Source organism: Tamandua tetradactyla, chromosome 2 (genome assembly GCF_023851605.1).
Source record: "Tamandua tetradactyla isolate mTamTet1 chromosome 2, mTamTet1.pri, whole genome shotgun sequence".
Lineage (NCBI taxonomy): Eukaryota > Metazoa > Chordata > Mammalia > Pilosa > Myrmecophagidae > Tamandua > Tamandua tetradactyla.
In genome coordinates, this window is record NC_135328.1 from 176,196,491 (window position 1) to 176,215,265 (window position 18,775).

Below are 18,775 nucleotides of genomic sequence, written 5' to 3' on the forward strand. Positions count from 1 at the left end.
CCTTTGTGGGGTTAAGTTTCATATGAACAAACCCCAAGACTTGGGGCTCAGCCTATAGCTTTGGTTGTCCACACTGCTTGTGAGAATATCAAGAATTCAACTTGGGGAAGTTGAGTTTCACCAACTCACCATTCCCCATTCTCACCATTCCCCAAAGGGGACTTTGCAAATACTTTTCACTTGCTAATCAAATCACTCTGGGATTCATTGAGGCATCACCCGGACAAACCAACAAAATCTCATGTCCTACCCAAGGTTCCATGTACTTATGGTGTTCAGCCATCTACATAAGTTATATTAGGAGATGCACTAGTCAAAATATAAATTTTGTACCAAATAAACATTTTTTGTGTTAGTCTCACACATAAGTTGAAATTTTAAAATATTAATTACCGTCTATTTTCCGCACCCTGCAGTAATGACATTCTTTTGTTCTTCCTCATGCAAACGTTTTTTAAATTTGTACATTTAGTCACTATCATTATACACTCTAGGCATTCCTAGATTATACCATCTCAGTCTTTATCGTCTATCTTTCTTTGTGATTTCATTTATGCCCCCAGCCCTCCTCCCTCTATCATTCTCACATTCAGCTTCATTCAGTGTTTTAACATAATTGTATTACAGTTAGGTAATATTGTGCTGTTCATTTCTGAGTTTTTATATTCAGTCCTGTTGCACAATCTGTATCCCTTCAATTCCAATTACCCAATATCTTACCCTATTTCTATCTCCTGATGGTCTCTGTTACCATCGAAATATTTCAAGTTTATTCACTAATGTCAGTTCATATCAGTGAGCCCATTCAGTATTTGTCATTTTGTTTCTGGCTAATCACACTCAGCATAATGTCCTTAAGGTCCATCCATGTTGTTACATACTTTATAACTTTATTCTGTCTTACAGCTGCATAATATTCCATCGGATGTATATGCCACAGTTTGTTTAGCCACCTGTCTGTTGATGAACATTTTGGCTGTTTCCATCTCTTGGTAATTGTAAATAATGCTGCTATAAACATTGGTGTGCAAATGTCCGTTTGTGTCCTTGCCCTCATGTCCTTTGAGTAGAGGCAGCATATAGATGGGTCTTGTTTTTTAATCCATTCTGCCAGACTATGTCTTTTGATTGGGAAGTTTAATCCATTAACATTCAGTGTTATTACTGCATGGGTAGTACTTTCTTCTACTATTTTGCCTTCTGGATTTTATATGTCATATCTAATTTTCCTTCTTTTTACCTTTATCATAGTCTTCCTTTCTACACTCTTTTCCAACCTCTCTCTTCTGTCTTCATATCTGTCTCTAGTACTCCCTTTAGTATTTCTTGCAGAGCTGATCTCTTGGTCACAAATTCTCTCAGTGATTTTTTGTCTGAAAATGTTTTAATTTCTCCCTCATTTTTGAAGGTCAATTTTGCTGGATATAGAATTCTTGGTTGGCAGTTTTTCTCTTTTAATAATTTAAATATATCATCCCACTGTCTTCTCGCCTCCATGGTTTCTGCTGAGAGATCTACACATAATCTTATTGGGCTTCCCTTGTATGTGATGGATTACTTTTCTCTTGCTGCTTTCAAGATTCTCTCTTTCTCTTTGACCTCTGACATTCTGATTAGTAAATGTCTTAGAGTTTGTCTACTTGGATCTATTCTCTTTGGGGTACGCTGCACTTCTTGGATCTGTAATTTTAAGTCTTTCATAAGAGTTGGGAAATTTTCGGTGATAATTTCCTCCGTTAGTTTTTCTCCTCCTTTTCCCTTCTCTTTTCCTTCTGGGACACCCACAACACGTATATTTGTGCATTTCATATTGTCTTTCAATTCTCGGATTCCCTGCTCATATTTTTCCATATATCTTCTTTTTCTTGCCAGATTTCAGATGTTCCTTCCTCCAGTTCAGAAATCCTATGTTCTGTCTCTCGAAATCTACCATTGTAGGTTTCCATTGTTTTTTTTCATATCTTTTACCTTGCCTTTCATTCCCATAAGTTCTGTGATTTGTTTTTTTAGACTTTCGATTTCTTCTTTTTGTTCATTCTTTGCCTTCTTTATATCCTCCCTCAATTCATTGATTTGGTTTTTGATGAGGTTTTCCATGTCTGTTCGTATATTCTGAATTAATTGTTTCAGCTCCTGTATGTCATTTGAATTGTTGGTTTGTTCCTTTGACTGGGCCATATCTTCAATTTTCCTAGTGTGATTTGTTATTTTTTGCTGGCATCTAGACATTTAATTACCTTAATTAGTTTATTCTGGAGATTATTTTCACTTCTTTTACCTAGGGTTTTCTTGCTGAATGAATTTGTTGTCTATCTGTTCTTTGACCTTCAGTTCAGCTTTCTCTGGACCTCTAGCTTAAGTTTTGTTTAACAGAGGAGAGTTTTCCAGTTCTTGTTTTCTTGTTTCTTGCCCTGCTTGTGTGGTGCCTTTCCCCTCACACACTTAGGAGGGTCTACTTAGGTATTATAGACCCCAGCCGGATTTTCAAAGACCAAACTGGCCTCCTATCAGGAGGAAAGAGTCACCTGCGTCGGTTTTCCCTGAGGGTGAGACCCAGCAGTTTGAAAGACTTTCCTGTGAAGTCTCTGGACTCTGTTTTTCTTACCCTGCCCAGTATGTGGCACTTGTCTGCCTGCAGGTCCCACCAGCATAAGGTGATGCAGTACCTTTAACTTTGGCAGACTCTCCCTGCTGGGGGTGTAGTGGAGACAGAGGAGTGGTTGTAGGCTAGTTTTAATGGCTTCAAATTACCAAGCCCTGGTGTCTGAATTCCTTGACGGAGGGATTCCATCTTAGTTCGGCTTCACCTCTCCCCTGGGGAAGGTACAGACTCCAGACAATCCCTCAAACGAACTTGTTTCTGCATATGCCTGGAGCAGTTGCAACCTGAGGAGCCCTGCCGCTGTATCCAAAGACAGTCAAGCCTTTGTAGAAACACAGCCACCAAAACCTCTGTTACCTTCTTTTTTTCTCTCTCTCTCTCTTTCCGTCAGCCCTGCCCCCTTGGTGCTGGGGCAAAAATGAGCGACCTCCACTTTGACCAGGTTTATCTGAGCTGGGGGCCTATTTTTAGTAGTCAGAATTTGTTAATTAATTCCACAATTGTCATTTGGTTGGGCTCAGCCCCTGCTGCTGGTGAAGTCCCTTTCCTTTTCCCTCTGGGAAGCAGTCTGTGGAGGAGGGGTGCTGGCCACCATGGCTTGGAGAACCCACGGTTCTGGGGGGGTTTGCAGCCGGTCCAGCTGGTCCAGACTGGGGTACGCTCTGTGCCCAGTCACTGACGTGGCCCCAGGAGCTGTTCTGTACTGTCTGGTTATTTAGTAGTTGTTCTGGAGGACAAATGCGCACATTGTTAAGCCGCCATCTTGGCCCGGAAGTTACAACAGCTGCATACATTTTTAAATAAAGTAAATTTTCTAAATAAAATTTTTCACCTGTGGACTTCTATTTATTGGGAGATTTCCCTACCACTTTTAAGTTACTTTTTTTTTCTTGAGTCCGTGCTTACCCTATTACTACAGTCCTTTTGTTTTCTGGAGCTTTGAGAAAGATATTTCTGTCAGTTCTTGCTAGCCATTCAAAGCTTCTGTGGGGGGATGGAGCATTGTCTTGACTGAGGCAGTTAGGTGATTCTTTTATAAGGTTTTGAGAGTGTAGCCTTTGTCCTGACCTCACCTCTTTTAGCACAGAGTAGTCTGGTCATCATTTTCCTGTTACTAGGCTTTAGACCAAGATCTCTATTAGGTGGCCCCTTTTCTTATCTTGGGCTTTTCTTGTATTTTAGTTATCAATCACTGTATAACAAATTTCTGGAGACTCAGTGACCTAAAACAAATGTTTATTACCTCACAGTTTCTGTAGGTCAGGAATCCAGGAGCAGTTTAGCTGGAAAGTTCAGGTAAGGTTTCTTGTGAGTTTGCACTCAAGATGTTGCTTAGGGTTGCAGTCATCTAGGGATTGATTGGGGTTTCGGGATCCACTTCCAACCCCACTCTCGTGGTTGCCTTCGCTTCCTCACCATGTAGCTGCTTCATGGGATTGCTTGAGTGTCCTTACAACAATAGCAACTGAGTGAGTGAGTGATTTAAGAGAGATAGCAAGACACTAGCCATAATGTCATTTAACATTTAGTAAAAGTCATTCTCTGTCATTCCTCTATAATCTACTTGTTAGAAGAAAATTGCTAAATGTAGCCTGCTAAAGGGGAGGGGAATTAGGGGAGGAGTGTAAAATAATTTGTGAACAAACTTTAAAACCACCATACCTGGCTTTGGCACTAGATTTCTGAGTGAGGTGGTATAAGAAACATGTTTTATTCAAGTGTATGTGTAGTTAGTTATACACCAGTTCTTGGAGTAACTAATTACTCTTTTTATTCCCAGGCAAAATAATCCTAACAGTTATGAAAGAATTGAGTAAAGAGAAAAACTGTGAACATACATTAATTTATTCTATAAGCATTCACCAGGTGCCACTATTTGCAGGGTACATGGTGCCCTTGATATGAAACAAGCCATACTCTTTATCTTGAGGAAAACAGACAAAAAGAAAAATACAATATGGTATGGTAAATGCTGTGATTGGGGTAAGCATGGGATGATTTCAGTACTTAGTGAAGGGGTACCTAACCCAGACTTGGAAGGTCAAGGGAGCTTCCTGGAAACAATGATTCCTGGGTGAGAACCCCCACTTGCCACAGAAGTTTCATGGCTCTGAGCAAGGCAGGATCTCATTACTCTTTTTGTCTTACAGAATGTTGCTGAGGCACAGTGCATTGCTAACCAAGTTCAGCTCTTCTATGCCACTGATCGGAAAGAAACCTACGAGTTAGTGGAGACCTTTAACCTCAGACCGAATGAGTTCAAATATATGTCTGTCATCGCTGAATTGGAGCAAAGCGGACTTGGATCAGAACTGAAATGTGCCAGGAATCAGGATAAGACTTAGAGCTGTAAGAGTTGGCCCCACACGGTGTCTGCTCAGCCCAGGGTAGTCTGGAGCCCACCCTCTTGAACTCCAGAGAGCTCAGCTTGTAACCTTGAGCAGTCCGTAATGAGTTGTTCTTCGTACTTATTGCAGAAGTGATTGTGGAGGTGAGCCCTATTTACTTGATATTCAGGCACAGTGATACCCAAATAGTCTGATAATTATCTCCCAGCATACCTGAAGTTTCCTTTTAAGAGTTTGAGGACATAACAAGAGACAGCCAAGGATCCACAGGATGGTTGACTTGATTTTACACAGTGTAACAGTGCAGTTGCATTCTGACCATTTATCCTTGTAGCTTCCATATGATCAGTTCTTTATCTTTAGAAACTTGTAATAGGATAATGATCTTGGAGACCTGCTGTAGTTATAGACAGCTTTTACATTCTTCCCATAAATTAGTTGGCCAGCCAAAAACGTACCCCAGATATCCTTGTTTAGACATAGAACAACCAGATATTCACATCAGGGTAAAGGCTCCATCCAGAAGTCCCCCTGAGTTGCCTTTAGTGTAGTTGGTTTGTGGAAGTATTTCAAGTTTAGTTAGATATATAGGTACAGTATCTGCATATTGTTAAACCATAGCTTATGGCACTTACTCTTCCAACTCTTCCTTTTAGAAGCTATATATTTGACGGTGGTGATCGGTGCAGTGTAAATAAATCAACACTTTTGTAAGATAAATCAATATTTGCATGATTTTTAAACAAAAAAAAAACTCTAGTGTCAGTATTATATGAAAAAGTAGATGGAAGCAAATGTTCCTAGATGTGGTGTAGGAAAAATGTAGCAATAAAATAAAGTTTGGCTTATAATCTTTGTTACACAAAATAGTGAAATCCAAGCTATGTGCTTGTGCTGTCCTTGGAGTCATTGCTTGTGGGTCAGTTTTATCAAAACTAGTCTTATGACTCAGCAGTTATTTACAATGCCAAAAAAAAGGAGCTTTCCAGTGTTGGAAATCCACATTTGGTTTGTAGTGCTGCTGTTGTGGCTCCAAGCTCAGTGAGAGAAGAGGGTGTGGTTACACATTTGCCTTCTGAATCCAAGGCCTCAGGTGCCCACCAGGATTGTTGTCTCCCTCCTTTACTATGCCTATCCTTTTTTTGATTTAACATGCTCTGCTCTGTCTGCTGCTTCTGCCTAAACTCTGATTAGATGACACTGAATATGGTGAGTGGCAATTTAACCAATATTTGCAGTTCATGTGTGTGTGTTTTTTCATTATAGTAGCCTGTTTATAGGTTGGGGTTGTCTCCAAACTCTTTTAAATGTGATTGGATTTCCTCTTATTTTCTGAGCTATGCCTATTTTGTACTTCTTAGTTTATGTGTAGAGAAAGACAGTGTGTACTTAACCTGGAGAAGCTTCTAGCCTTTCACAATATCTCTAAAACTTGAGCTGTTTCCTCATGCAGATTCTGAACCTGCCTCAGTTCTGCAGTTCATTTTTTGAGAAACTTGGGTCTTATCAGACCTGCCATCTTCTTTTGATACCCTCTGACCTTCTTGATGTTTTAAGGCCCTGTTTTGACATTAGGTGGGGCTGTTTTTATGGGTATTCCATTCTGTTTGCCTTTCCCTCCAGATGTACCCTATTCTTAGCCACAGTACATTTCATTACACCTCCACCAGAGGGTGAAAAAAATGATGGAATAGAAAATAAGAAATGGTTGTTCATTTTATTGTTCCTCCCAGCTTTGTCCTAAGTCCCCACTTGCCAAAGAAGGATGAGTCTATGGATAATTATGGTGAACATGACCAAAGTACAATCTGGCAATTCTTTATGTTTACCTGAAGAGACTTGGCAAAGAACTAAAAGAAAATTGTAGCATTTAATCAAGTAAATTTGTCCCCTGCTACCAAAAGAATGTTATGGAAAATGAACAGGCTTTAGAGTTAAGTGAATCTCTGGGTTCAGATGTCAGTGTTGTTATTCATCAGCTCTATAATGTTGAGCAGATTACTTACACTCTCTAATTCTGTCTCTTCGTTTGTAAAATAAGGATAATAATTATCTACCTCATAGAATTGTTGTGAAAATTAAATTAACTTATATAAAGACCACAATAGAGCTTAATAAATGTCAGCTCCCTTCTTACTTCTGCCTGCACTACCCTCCCATAAAGACCAACCCAGATTAGAATTTCAGACGTGCAGATCATTCTTCACTCCATTTTAAAGAACAGACTTTATCTCACAGGTTCTCAAACTTTAGTTTGCAATAGAATCACCTAGAGCATTTTTTATGCGCTAGATTCACTGGTTTCACCCCAAACCTACTAAATCATAATCTTTGTAAGAGATGCTGTAAATCTATATTTTAATGCACACTCCAGATGATTGTAATGTAGGTAATTAGCAAGTCACACTTTGAGAACCATTCACAAAATACCTGTTGTCCAGGTCCTTCCTGTGCATTAACCATAGGATTGAGGTGCCTCTGCTCTGTGCCTCCCATAATGGCCCCCCTTTGCATACTCCATCTACATTATATTTATGTATTTATTTGTCTCTCTTCCACTAGACTGTGAGCTCTTTGAGGGCCAGGATTTATCTCCTTCCTTTTCCAGCACCAAGGATTTGGCCTGAACAGAGAAGATGCTTAATTGTTTATTGAATAAATAAGTGACATGGAGTATCTTGTGTGTTTATGTGCCTATACATAAATACTCTGTATCTAAGAGAAATCTCTTAACTCACATAGATCCAGAATTTGGTTTGTTAATATTCCTACTTAACAGGAGTCCAAGTTATGTGCAGCTATGTACAAAGTCTCGCCTAACCCGCTGGCATTACTTTCTTGAGCTGTTTGTTCAACGGTCACTCACAGCACCCATTCCACAACCTCTGTGTTTAGGTGATGAGCACACAAAGGTGAGTAGGACGTGATTCTTGTCCTTCAGCTCTGGTTCAGCCACTGTCTGTGTCTCTCTTGCTTCTGATTTTTGCCACAAGTCTAGCACCCAGTCATAACTTGTCCTGTCTTGTTCTCATGGTGTTCATACTGGTAGTTCCTACTCCAACAACTTTGAAGGTAGGAGTCATATATTCTGTTTTTCGCATTTTCCCCAGTACTGTCCTTTGGTTCACTGTTGGGGAAGAGGTACAAATGCCCACTCCCTGAACCATTTGATTATTAATTGAGCATTCATTCATATTTAGTGAGTACCTATTATATGCTAAGCTTCTGTTATAGGCAACTGGGGAATACAGTACTGAACAGGACAAATCGGAGATCTGTTCTCATGTAGCTGATATTCCTGAGAAAACAAATAAATAAACCAATAAAATTATTTCAAATACTAGTAATGCTAACCAAAAAGTGTGATAGAATGTAGGGTAGAGAAGCAATTTAATGGTCATGAGAGTCATCTCTGAGATGACAGCTGAAACTTGAGTTGGTGAAAGAAAACTAGGTAAAGGAAACAAACAGCAAGTGCAAAGGCCTTGAAGCAGGACCAAGCTAAGCCTTACAATATATGCACGTTATCAATACTCACTAATATTTGCCAAAGGCTTACAGTGTGCCAAGCACTGTCCTGAGCCCTTTGCATGGGTTATCTTGATTGATCCAACACCCCATATGAGCTCAGTAGAAACTGCTGATTGATGAAATGTGCTACTGCTCCACCCACACCAGCCTGCTATCCCCCAATTCTAGCTCTCAGAAAAAAGAGGGCAACCTTCCGGTCACCCCTAACGCCAGTTCCAGCAGCCAACTCAGGTCTTAAAAAGACATGGCGCCCATCAATAGATGAGTGGATTACAAAATGTGGTGTATATATATGTTCGAAGAAATATTGTGCAGCAATAAGATGAAATACATGTCCTGAACCACATGACAGATGGATGAGCCTTGAGGACATAAGGCTGAGTAAAATAAGCCAGACACAAAAAGGATAGATACTGTATGATTCCAGTTTTATGACCATGGTAAAAGTAAAATCAGAGGCTTATAATACAAAATATAGGGGACCTAGAGCTACACAGAAGCTTGAGATAGGTTAACAGATAGCTAATGAAGTTGAACTTGATAGAAGTGAAGGCAGTTCACTAGTGGGTCTATACATAATATTACCATATTGAAGGTATGAAAGGGGTTGTATAAACTCGTGTCCCACTGATTAACACTACAGTATAAGTTCTTGCACAAACTACTGCAAAGGTATGAATCTTGTACAAAGTGTATAGTAGGGGGGGAAATGCTGTTGCATGCTATGGGCTATGTTTAACAGGAAAAAATCAACAGTACTTCAGCAATATCAGGGACATTATGCAGGTACATAATGGTGGGGGGGGACAAGAGTTAGGGAGAGGTTTGGATTTTCTGTTTGGTGAGGGTATATTTATTGGCTATCTTTCTCTTGGGAACAATGAAATTATCTAAAACTGATGGGCTGTTGACTTTGGACATTATACAGGAGGCCCAGCAGATGGAGGTGTCTGAAAGACACACTGAGAAGTCAACAGGGGAACGATGGTGTATACACATGATCGAATATTGCACTACTACAAAAAAGGAATGAAGTTGTGAGGCATGCAATGATGGGAATGAACATGGGGGGACATTTAGCAAGGCAAAATAAGCCAGAAACAAATGAGCAAATATTGTGCGATCTCATTTAGAAAATACTTATAAGAAAACTGGGGCCTAAACTCTTACAGCAGTCACATTTAGTCTGGAGTGGTAATTGTTATTTCTGGATTTTGAGGAGCTTTTTTATATATGTATAGCCTGGTATTTAGAGGTAAGAACAAAGACGATCAGGTCAGGATTAAGGTAATTCAAAATGCAGGAGTAAGAAAGGCATTGCCTGTATTTTAGAACTCCACCTACTCTTTGAGACCAATGGAAGAAAGGTTTATTCTGTCCAGAACCTAAATTTTCAGTAGCACATAATCTAATTCAACCTGTCTGGATAGATCATTTAAACAGTCCAGGCACAGGGAACCCAGAATAAGAATGAGGGCCTTAATAGATATAAAGTACTAGAAAACATGACAACTAGAACAAGGAGGAAGAAAAGAGGGCTAAAGCCTCAGCAATAACTGACACACAAAGCTGATATTGGCAGCAAAATAGAGTACTGATTAAGAGTACAGAGAATAGCTTTAAAACAGGAGATCTCAACTTTGGCTGTATATCACAATTCCTAGAAGGCTTTTTAAAATCTACCGATGGCTGGGCCACGTTCCCAGAAACTGATTTGACTGGCAAAGGGTAAAGTTCAGAAATCTGTATTATTTAAAAGTTCCACATGAGATCTAATATGTAAAGAGAGCTGAGAACCACTGCTTTGGAGTCAAAGTTTGCTAACGTTCTAATCCCAGCTCTGCACTTAACAGCTGCCAATTACTGGACCCTACTGTGTCTCAGTGTCTTCACCTGTAATAAAACCTAAATGATAAGATTATTATAAAAAATTAACAAATGTGTTAATCCCTAACTCAAAATAAATGCTCAATAATGTCTGTAAGAGGCAGGTCTCAGCTTCCTAAAATAGAGGCTCACATCTTCTGCTTTAAGAGCTATTATCAATATGCTCTAACTTTTGAATAATTCAATCTTAGGGCTTATTTATTTCAAGTAAACCCGAAAGATAATCTCAAAAAAAAAAAAAGAGTGAAGCCCTTTAATCCTGTGTCGGTTAATGTACTGCCTGGATACATCCCAGAGAATATTAAGCAGATAATCAAAAAGTATTGGCAAAATCCCCTGAAGGATGGGATAAAAAATATGGAGCTGTTAAACTTTACCACCAGGGAAACCCTGGATACTGTGTCAAACATTAGGGACACCCAAATCAATAAGCCAAGCCCTTGATCTTGATGTTTGCTATTATGAAGCTCATGTGTGTCTTATGAAGCTCATGTGCGGCTCAAGTTTAGTCTATCTACAGGTATGCTTTAGAGTCACCTCTGGAGGACCTCTCATTGCTTAGATGTGTCCTCTCTCTCTAAGCTCAACTCTGCAAGTGAAACCATTGCCCTCCCCCCTACATGGGAGATGACCTCCAGGGATGAGTCTGACCTAGCACCATGGGATCAACAATGCCATCCTAATCAAAAGTGGCTAAGAGTTCAAATAGAGTGGAGAGGCTAATCCAGAGCTCACTCTTATGCAAGCTTCAGTTAGACATTGCTACCTATCATAATTTGCCAAGCCCTAATCAAAACCATTCCTGCTAATCCTAAAGAATGCCTAGGGCATTACATAAGATTCTACAAAGGATCCGTGCAAAAGGGTAACTTTCCAGAAACCTGCAACCTCCAGATGGTCCCTGGACCAGATAAACCCTGAAATGCAGAGGGGCCAACCTTTCCAGAACATGAACTAGTTCTATCCCCCTATCCCATATTATCGACAGCCTCTTCCAATGTGAAAAATATAGAATGGCCATAGCCCAAATACCCCTAAAGACTGGGAAAAAGACCAAAGGTGATGGTGGAGTTAAACAGAGAAGGTCAGGTTTAACAAATAAGTTTGAGTGCTGAATCAGTATATTGATACTTCTTTTAGTCTTCAGTACTTTAGAGCACTTAGAAATAAAAACCTAAAATTCTGGAATTGTAACCCATACTAAACCCTGAAATCTGTTCTACAACTAATTGTTACAATGTGCTTTGAAAATTATTGGGCTTTTTGTATGTTATATTACACAAGAAAAGAAAAAAAAAAAACGAGAAGGAAGAGTATAATAGAGAGGATAGGATTTTACGATTGAAATGACTGCTGAATCATGACAGTCATCAAATGACTGGTATTTCTTTTGCTCTCCAGTGTCTTGGAGCAGCTGGAAGAAAAAATGAAAAATTGTGGAACTGTAACCCATACCGAACTTTAAAATCTGTGGTATAACTATTTGTTAAAATGTTCTTGGAAATTTATTACTTTTTTGTATATCTGTTATTTTTCACAGTTGACAAAGAAGACATGGCAGGCTTTTGGAACAGCCCTTCCTCGGAGAAACAGAGGTCTGCCCATTTCTTTTGACAAGTAAAGAAGACATTATACATTTCTGATTCCTCCACATTTTATTTCAAAAGACATTGTATTCTAACTAGGGAAGGGTTTTTGTTTTTTGTTTTTCACCTCCAAAGGCTACTTCATTTTTTCTTTAGCAATGATATTTATTGTAAATTTCTTTTTGCACGGGCAGGCACCAGGAACGAATAGGGAGGGGTTTTTGTGCTCTGTGTTTTATGCTGCATGGTGCACTGTGGTCTGGGCAATTATCCTAAAGTGGTAGGTTGATGGCAGCTTTTTTATCCCCGTCCTTTAAGAGGAGAGACTTGGGGCACAGAAAAGAAAGAGATGGCTTGATGAAGGTTACTTTCTGCATCGAGAGCCAAGCCAGGAATAGAAGGCTACGGTCCACATTCCAGACTTAAGAGTATCGTTTGTGATGTCCGCTGAGCTAGCTCGTTGTTCACATTCACTCAAACAGGGCTGCTGCTGGGCAGTTGAGGCCATGGAACTGGAATATTGAACCCCTATGAGTCCCCCCATGCTTCTAGAGCTTTCCGGACAAAGTCCCCAACCCCTTTGCATCAACTCACAAGAGCTTCAGGACTTGACACCTGGTCATTTCTCCAGGCTCATTCCTTTTTAGGCCCCACCTACTTCCTTAGCTCCAGCCATTCTGGACCACTAGCATTTCCACCAAATATGCTGTGCTCCTCCTACCTCTGTTCCTACCTTTTTAAGTACTTTTACTTGCCCCAAATATCCTTTTCCCTTTTGTCCTTTCAAGTTCCACTGAAGCTTCTCCTCTCCTGGAAGCCTTCCCTAACTTCTACCCCTCTCTCCACTGTCTCTGCTTAGGCCTTTTGCCCCCTGAGTTTCCCCAGCATGTTGTGCTAAGACTTGTTGAAATGCTCATCATGATGCACTGGGGTTGTTTACACGGCTCTCTTCTCTACTAGACTGGATGTTCCTTGGAGTCGGGAATGGTGTCTTACTGGACATTGCATTCCCGGTGTCCAGCATGAAGCCTGGCACAGAGAGATAAGGCACCTAGTGGATGCTGAATTAATTCCTCATAAGTGACCACTGCACCCAGACCACATATGTCTACTAGCACCCCTTGTACAGTGAGATCCAGCCCTGACAAACACGTTGTGATCATGTTCCAGCTCCAGGCAGTAGCCATTCTGCTTGTTCTAATTCCGGTGGCTACATGTGGAAAACAAAGCCAAGGGACCTTGGAGGAAGCTGCCAGGCCCAGAGTTTGTAAATAGAAAGAACTGAGAGATGACGAACATATGTTTGGAGCAAGGCAATTATTTTAAAGTACTAATCTATATGCTCAAGCTCCTATCTTGGCTTACTAAATTTTAGCATTTAAAAGGACTTTTGAGACTGTCCAGTCACTAGTTTTCAAACTGTACTTTAAGAAATCCCAATGGTTCCTCAGAGGTGGGGACCCTAAGAGTCTTTTATGTCCAACTCAACCAAAGAAGCTATGTTTTCTTTACTAAGCTTCCCACAAGCTGTCACTTGAAGAAACAGTTCCAAGAAAGGTTGAAAACAACCTGGTCTAGTCCAACTTCCTGCCCACTGCAGTAGGCCTCTCTATGGCATCACCGATCTGTTGGGTTTGAAAAGAGCCCTCTCTGCTGTTCACTCGTCTGGACCATGCTTGGACAGCTCTGAGTAATAGCAAGTTCTTCCCTACCTCAAGCTGAAATCTAGCCTCCTCTCACTTCTCACTGCATTCAGTTTTGGTTTCCTGAAACTTCCCAGGAAAGTCTGTTCACTTTTCTACTGAACAGCCTCTCCTGATGATGTGTGAAGACTGCTCTCAGGTTCCCTTGGAGCTTTTCCACAAATTAAGCAAACTAAGTTCCTTCAATCTTTCTTTATATGACACAAAACCCCAACCCTTCACTTTCTGGCTTACTTGCATCTAGACAGGCTCCAGCTCACTAGTGCCTGCCTCACAGTGTGGGGTTTGGACCTGAACCCAAGAGGGCCTGTTGGGGTGACGGGAGTGGATTCTGGGTGCCAGTCCCTTGGCATGGTTCACCAGGCAGTCATCTCCGCACTGCTGCTCACCAACCTCACTTAACTGACTTCCCTATCCCACTTTCCCCACCCCACCCCCAGCCCTATCTTCCCATGATCTGCTGCCAAACATGGCTTTTCCTACCTGAAACTCTAACCATTTCCCGATTTCATATAATCTGGCTGCTTTCAGCCCATTGTTTCCATCACATCTTGACTTGAATCTTGATATTGTTGCCCAGAACCTGTGTGCCTCTCAACAGTCTGATACTCACTTCTCCTTTGTGCTCTTCCACATCTTCTATGGTGGGAATCAGAGGCACATGGTATCCCCTCAAGCTCTTCACCTATCCCGGAAAGTTATCCTTTGTGGAATGGAGAAATATCTCTGCTGGCTCATGTTTGACTTGTGGTCTGCTATGAGACCCAGGTCACTTTTGTGGTTGCTGTTGTTCCTATATTCCTGGTCTGACATGAATCCCCCACCTTACATTCTCATTCCTTCAGCCCACATTCATTCTCCCATTTTGACCTTGCCTTTGGTCAGCTGGAAAGTAGCTGACAGATCCTATGTATTGGCACTGATTTTGCAGGGGAGGAAAGGAAGTTTTTGCAGAGCCTCTCTTGGTGCATAACTCCCAACAGAACCTCTGAGATGTCTGCTACCACTACCTAAGTTTCTTCCATTTGATTCTTACAGCAACACTGAAGGTAAAATTATTCCCATTTTATTTAAGAGGACACTACAGAGACAGCAATAGTAGATGTTAAGAGCCAGGTCTAAAGTTAAAATCTCAGCTTTGCCTTTTTCTTTTTTTTTTTTTTTTTTAGCTGTCTGATGTTAGACAACGTATGCAATCTCTCTGAGCCTCTATTTTCTCATCTGTAAATAAAATAATAATAGCCCTATCTCAAAAGTTAAGAAAATAATTAAGTGATACAGTATATATATAGTTCTTAGCACTATGCTTCACACCTAAGAAAAAGTACAAAATAATAGCTGTTAGATTAAGTACTGTACTTTTCCTTTTCAAGGCATACATCTCATATACTGGAAGTAGGATTCAAACATAGAGCTTCTGCTTCTAAAATACATGTTTTATTTTTCATGCACTCTGTTGCCATTTTCAGAAGATCTCTTCCAGGAATTGAAAGAGGCTTGAGCAGTTGTAATCATAGCAGATGAGGGGGCAGGCAGGAGGAGTTTGGAAGAATTGAGGTTGAATTCATAAACTGGAGGGTGGGAGTGAGGAAGGGAAGGCTGGGTTACGCCTAGACATGATCATATAGTTTGGCAAGAACACCATCTTTCCCTTAATGCTCGTGGCTAGACCACATCTGGGCAAGGCAGTGGGGGGGGGGGGGGGGTTGCAGATCCAGAGCCTGGGAGCTGACATCTGGCTCAGAAACAAGGTGAGACCTAGAGCTCTGAGCCAAGGTACAAGGCCTGCCTGATTATTGCTGGGTGGTTTATTTGAGATAGTAATCCAAGTTAAAGACCTCTACTTATTTGATTCCTTGTGAACTCATTAGAGATAAAAATTTGCAACTTAAAGAGATCAAGGTCACCTAACCCTTTCATTTTCTGACCTGGCTAGTCATCAGAAACATCTGAAGAACTATTCAAAGATGTCAAATCTTTTTTGTTTTTTATTGACAAAACAATATACAAACACGAACATTCTTTTTGTTGTTTTGTTTTGTTTTTATTTTTTGAACATTCTTAACATATGAACATTCCCATACGTGGTGTACAATCAGTGGCTCACAATATGATCACATAATTGTATATTCATCACCATGATCATTTCTTAGAACATTTGCATCACTCCAGAAAAAGAAATTTAAAAAAAAGGAAAAACTCATACATGCCATACCCCTTACCCCTCCCTCTCACTGACTACTAGCATTTCCATCTACTCAATTTATTTTAACACTTGTTCCCCCTATTATTTATTTATTTATTATCCGTATTTTTTACTCAGCTGTCCATACCGTAGATAAAAGGAACATCAGACCTAAGGTTTTCACAATCGCACAGTCACGTTGCGAAAGCTGTATCATTATACAATAATCTTCAAGAAACATGGCTACTGGAACACAGCTCTACAGTTTCAGGCACTTTCCTCTAGCCTCTCTAATACACCTTAAACTAAAAAGGGGATGTCTATATAATGTGTAAGAATAGCCTCCAGACAACCTCTCAAATCTGTCTGAAATCTCTCAGCCACTTACACTTTATTTTGTCTCATTTCTCTCTTCCCCCTTTCAGTCAAGAAGGTTTTCTCAATCCCTTGATGCTGAGTCCCAGCTCATTCTAGGATTTCTGTCCCATGTTGCCAGGGAGGTTTACACCCTTGGGAGTCATGTCCCATGTAGAGAGGGGGAGAGCAGTGAGTTTGCTTGTTGTGTTGGCTGAGAGAGGGAGGCCACATCTGAACAACAAAAGAGGTTCTCTGGTGGTAACTCTTAAGCCTAATTTTAAGTAGGCTTAGCCTATCCTTTGCAGGGATAAGTTTCATATGAACAAACCCCAAAATTGAGAGTTCAGCCTATTGATTTGGTTGTCCCCACTGCTTGCGAGAATATCAGGGATTCTCCAAATGGGGAAGTTGAATTTTGCCTCTTTCCCACCATTTCCCCAAAGGGACTTTGCAAATACTTCTTTATTCATTGTTCAAATTACTCTGGGATTTACTGGGGCATCACACTAGACAAACCTACAAAATCTCATGCCCTATTCAAGGTTCCATGTACTTATGGTGTTCAATTAAACTGTCCATATAAGTGAAATTAGGAAATGCATTAGTCAAAATATAAATTTTGTACCAAATAAACATTTCTTCCTTAGTCTCACACAGAAGTTGAAATTTTAAAATATGAGCAACCATCTATTTTCAACATCCTGCAATATTGACATTCCTTTGTTCTTCCTCATGCAAACCATTTAAAAAATTTTTACATTTAGTCACTCTCATTATATACTGTAGGCATTTCTAGATTATAACATCTCAGTCTTTATCATCTATCTTTCCTTTTGATTTCATATGTGGCCCCAGCCCTCCTCTCTCTGTCATTCTCACGTTCAGCTTCATTCAGTGTACTTACATTATTTTGCTGCAATCAGATAGTATTGTGCTGTTTCTGAATTTTTACAATCAGTCCTGTTGCACAATCTGTATCCCTTCAGTTCCAATTATCCAATATTTCTATCTCCTGGTGACCTCTATTCTTAGCTGAAATTATTCAAGTTCATTCATTAACATTAGTTCATATCAGTGAGACTATACAGTGTTTGTCTTTTTGTTTCTGGCTAATCTCACTCAGCATAATGTCCTCAAGGTTCATCCATGTTGTTACATACTTCATAACTTTTCCTGTCTTACAGCTACGTGATATTCCATCTTATGTATATACCACAGCTTGTTTAGCCACTCTTCTGTTGATGGATACTTGGGTTGTTTCCATCTCTTGGCAATTGTAAATAATGCTGCTATAAACATTGGTGTGCAAATGTTCATTTGTATCCTTGCCCCCATATCCTCTGAGTAGATACCTAGCAATGGTATTGCCGGATCATATGGCAATTCTATACTTAGCTTCCTGAGGAACCACCAAACCGCCTTCCACAGCAACTGTACCATTTTCTATTCCCACCAACAGTCGATAAGTGTGCCGCTTTCTCCAAATCCTCTTCAGCACTTGTCGTTTTCTGTTTTTCTGATGGCCATTCTGGTGGGTGTGAGATGATATCTCATTGTAGTTTTTATTTGCATTTCCCTAATTGTCAGTGAAGTTGAGCCTCTTTTCTTGTGCCTTTTAGCTATTTGTATTTCCTCTTCTGAGAAGCATCTGTTCATGTCTTTTGCCCATTTTTAATTAGGTTGGTTGTATTTTTGTTGTTGAATTGAACAGTCTCATTGTATATTCTGGATACTGACCCTTATCTGATATATCATTTCCAAATATTGTCTCCCATTGTGTAGGCTGTCTTTTTACTTACTTGACAAATTTCTTTGATGCACAACAGTGTTTAATTTTGAGGAGTTCCCATTTATCTATTTCTTTCTTCAGTGCTCATGCTTTGGGTATAAGATCTAGGAAACTGCCTCTTATTACAAGTTTTATAAGATATTTCTCTACATTTTCTTCTAAAAGTTTTATGGTCTTAGCTCTAATGTTTAGGTCTTTGATCCATTTCGAGTTAATTTTTGAGTAGGGTGTGAGATATGGATACTCTTTCATTCTTTGGCATGTAGATATCCAGTTCTCCAAGCACCATTTATTGTTCTGTCCCAGATAAGTTGGCTTGAATGCCTTATCAAAGATCAATTGTCCATGATGAGAGGGTCTGTATCTAAACACTCTATTCCATGCCATTGGTCAGTATATCTATCTTTATGCCAGTACCATGCTGTTTTGACCACTATAGCTTCGTAATATGCCTTAAGTCAGGTAGTTTGAGACCTCCAACTTCATTTTTCTTTCTCAGGATATTTTTAGCTATTCAGGGCACCCTTCCCTTCCAGATGAATCTGGTTATTGGTCTTTGGATGTCTGCAAAATCCAAACAACAAAAGAGGTTCTCTGGTGGTAACTCTTAATTGGCATTGCATTGAATCTATACATCAATTTAGGTAGAATTGACATCTTAACTATATTTAGACTTCCAATCCATGAACGTGGTATGCTCTTCCATTTATTTAGGTCTTCTGTGATTTCTTTTAGCAATTTTTTGTAGTTTTCTATAGGCCTTTTGTATCCTTAGTTAAATTTATTC

General features: G+C 39.9%; 1 protein-coding gene across 3 annotated transcripts in view; it reads left to right on the forward strand.

Annotated features, from left to right (window-relative positions):
• Window positions 1–9,264, forward strand: part of ATPAF1 (ATP synthase mitochondrial F1 complex assembly factor 1) — a 66,437-nt gene extending 57,173 nt beyond the window's left edge. The window contains exon 10 of one of the 3 annotated variants that reach the window (XM_077149763.1): window positions 4,753–4,860. Coding sequence is in view for 2 of the 3 variants with exons in the window: in XM_077149761.1 (XP_077005876.1) it covers window positions 4,753–4,947 (195 nt within the window). In the remaining variant the exon portion in view is untranslated. Of the gene's footprint in view, window positions 1–4,752 lie in introns of all 3 variants that reach the window. The other 2 variants (XM_077149761.1, XM_077149762.1) reach the window with 2 other exon arrangements.
• The last annotated feature ends 9,511 nt before the right edge of the window (window positions 9,265–18,775 follow it).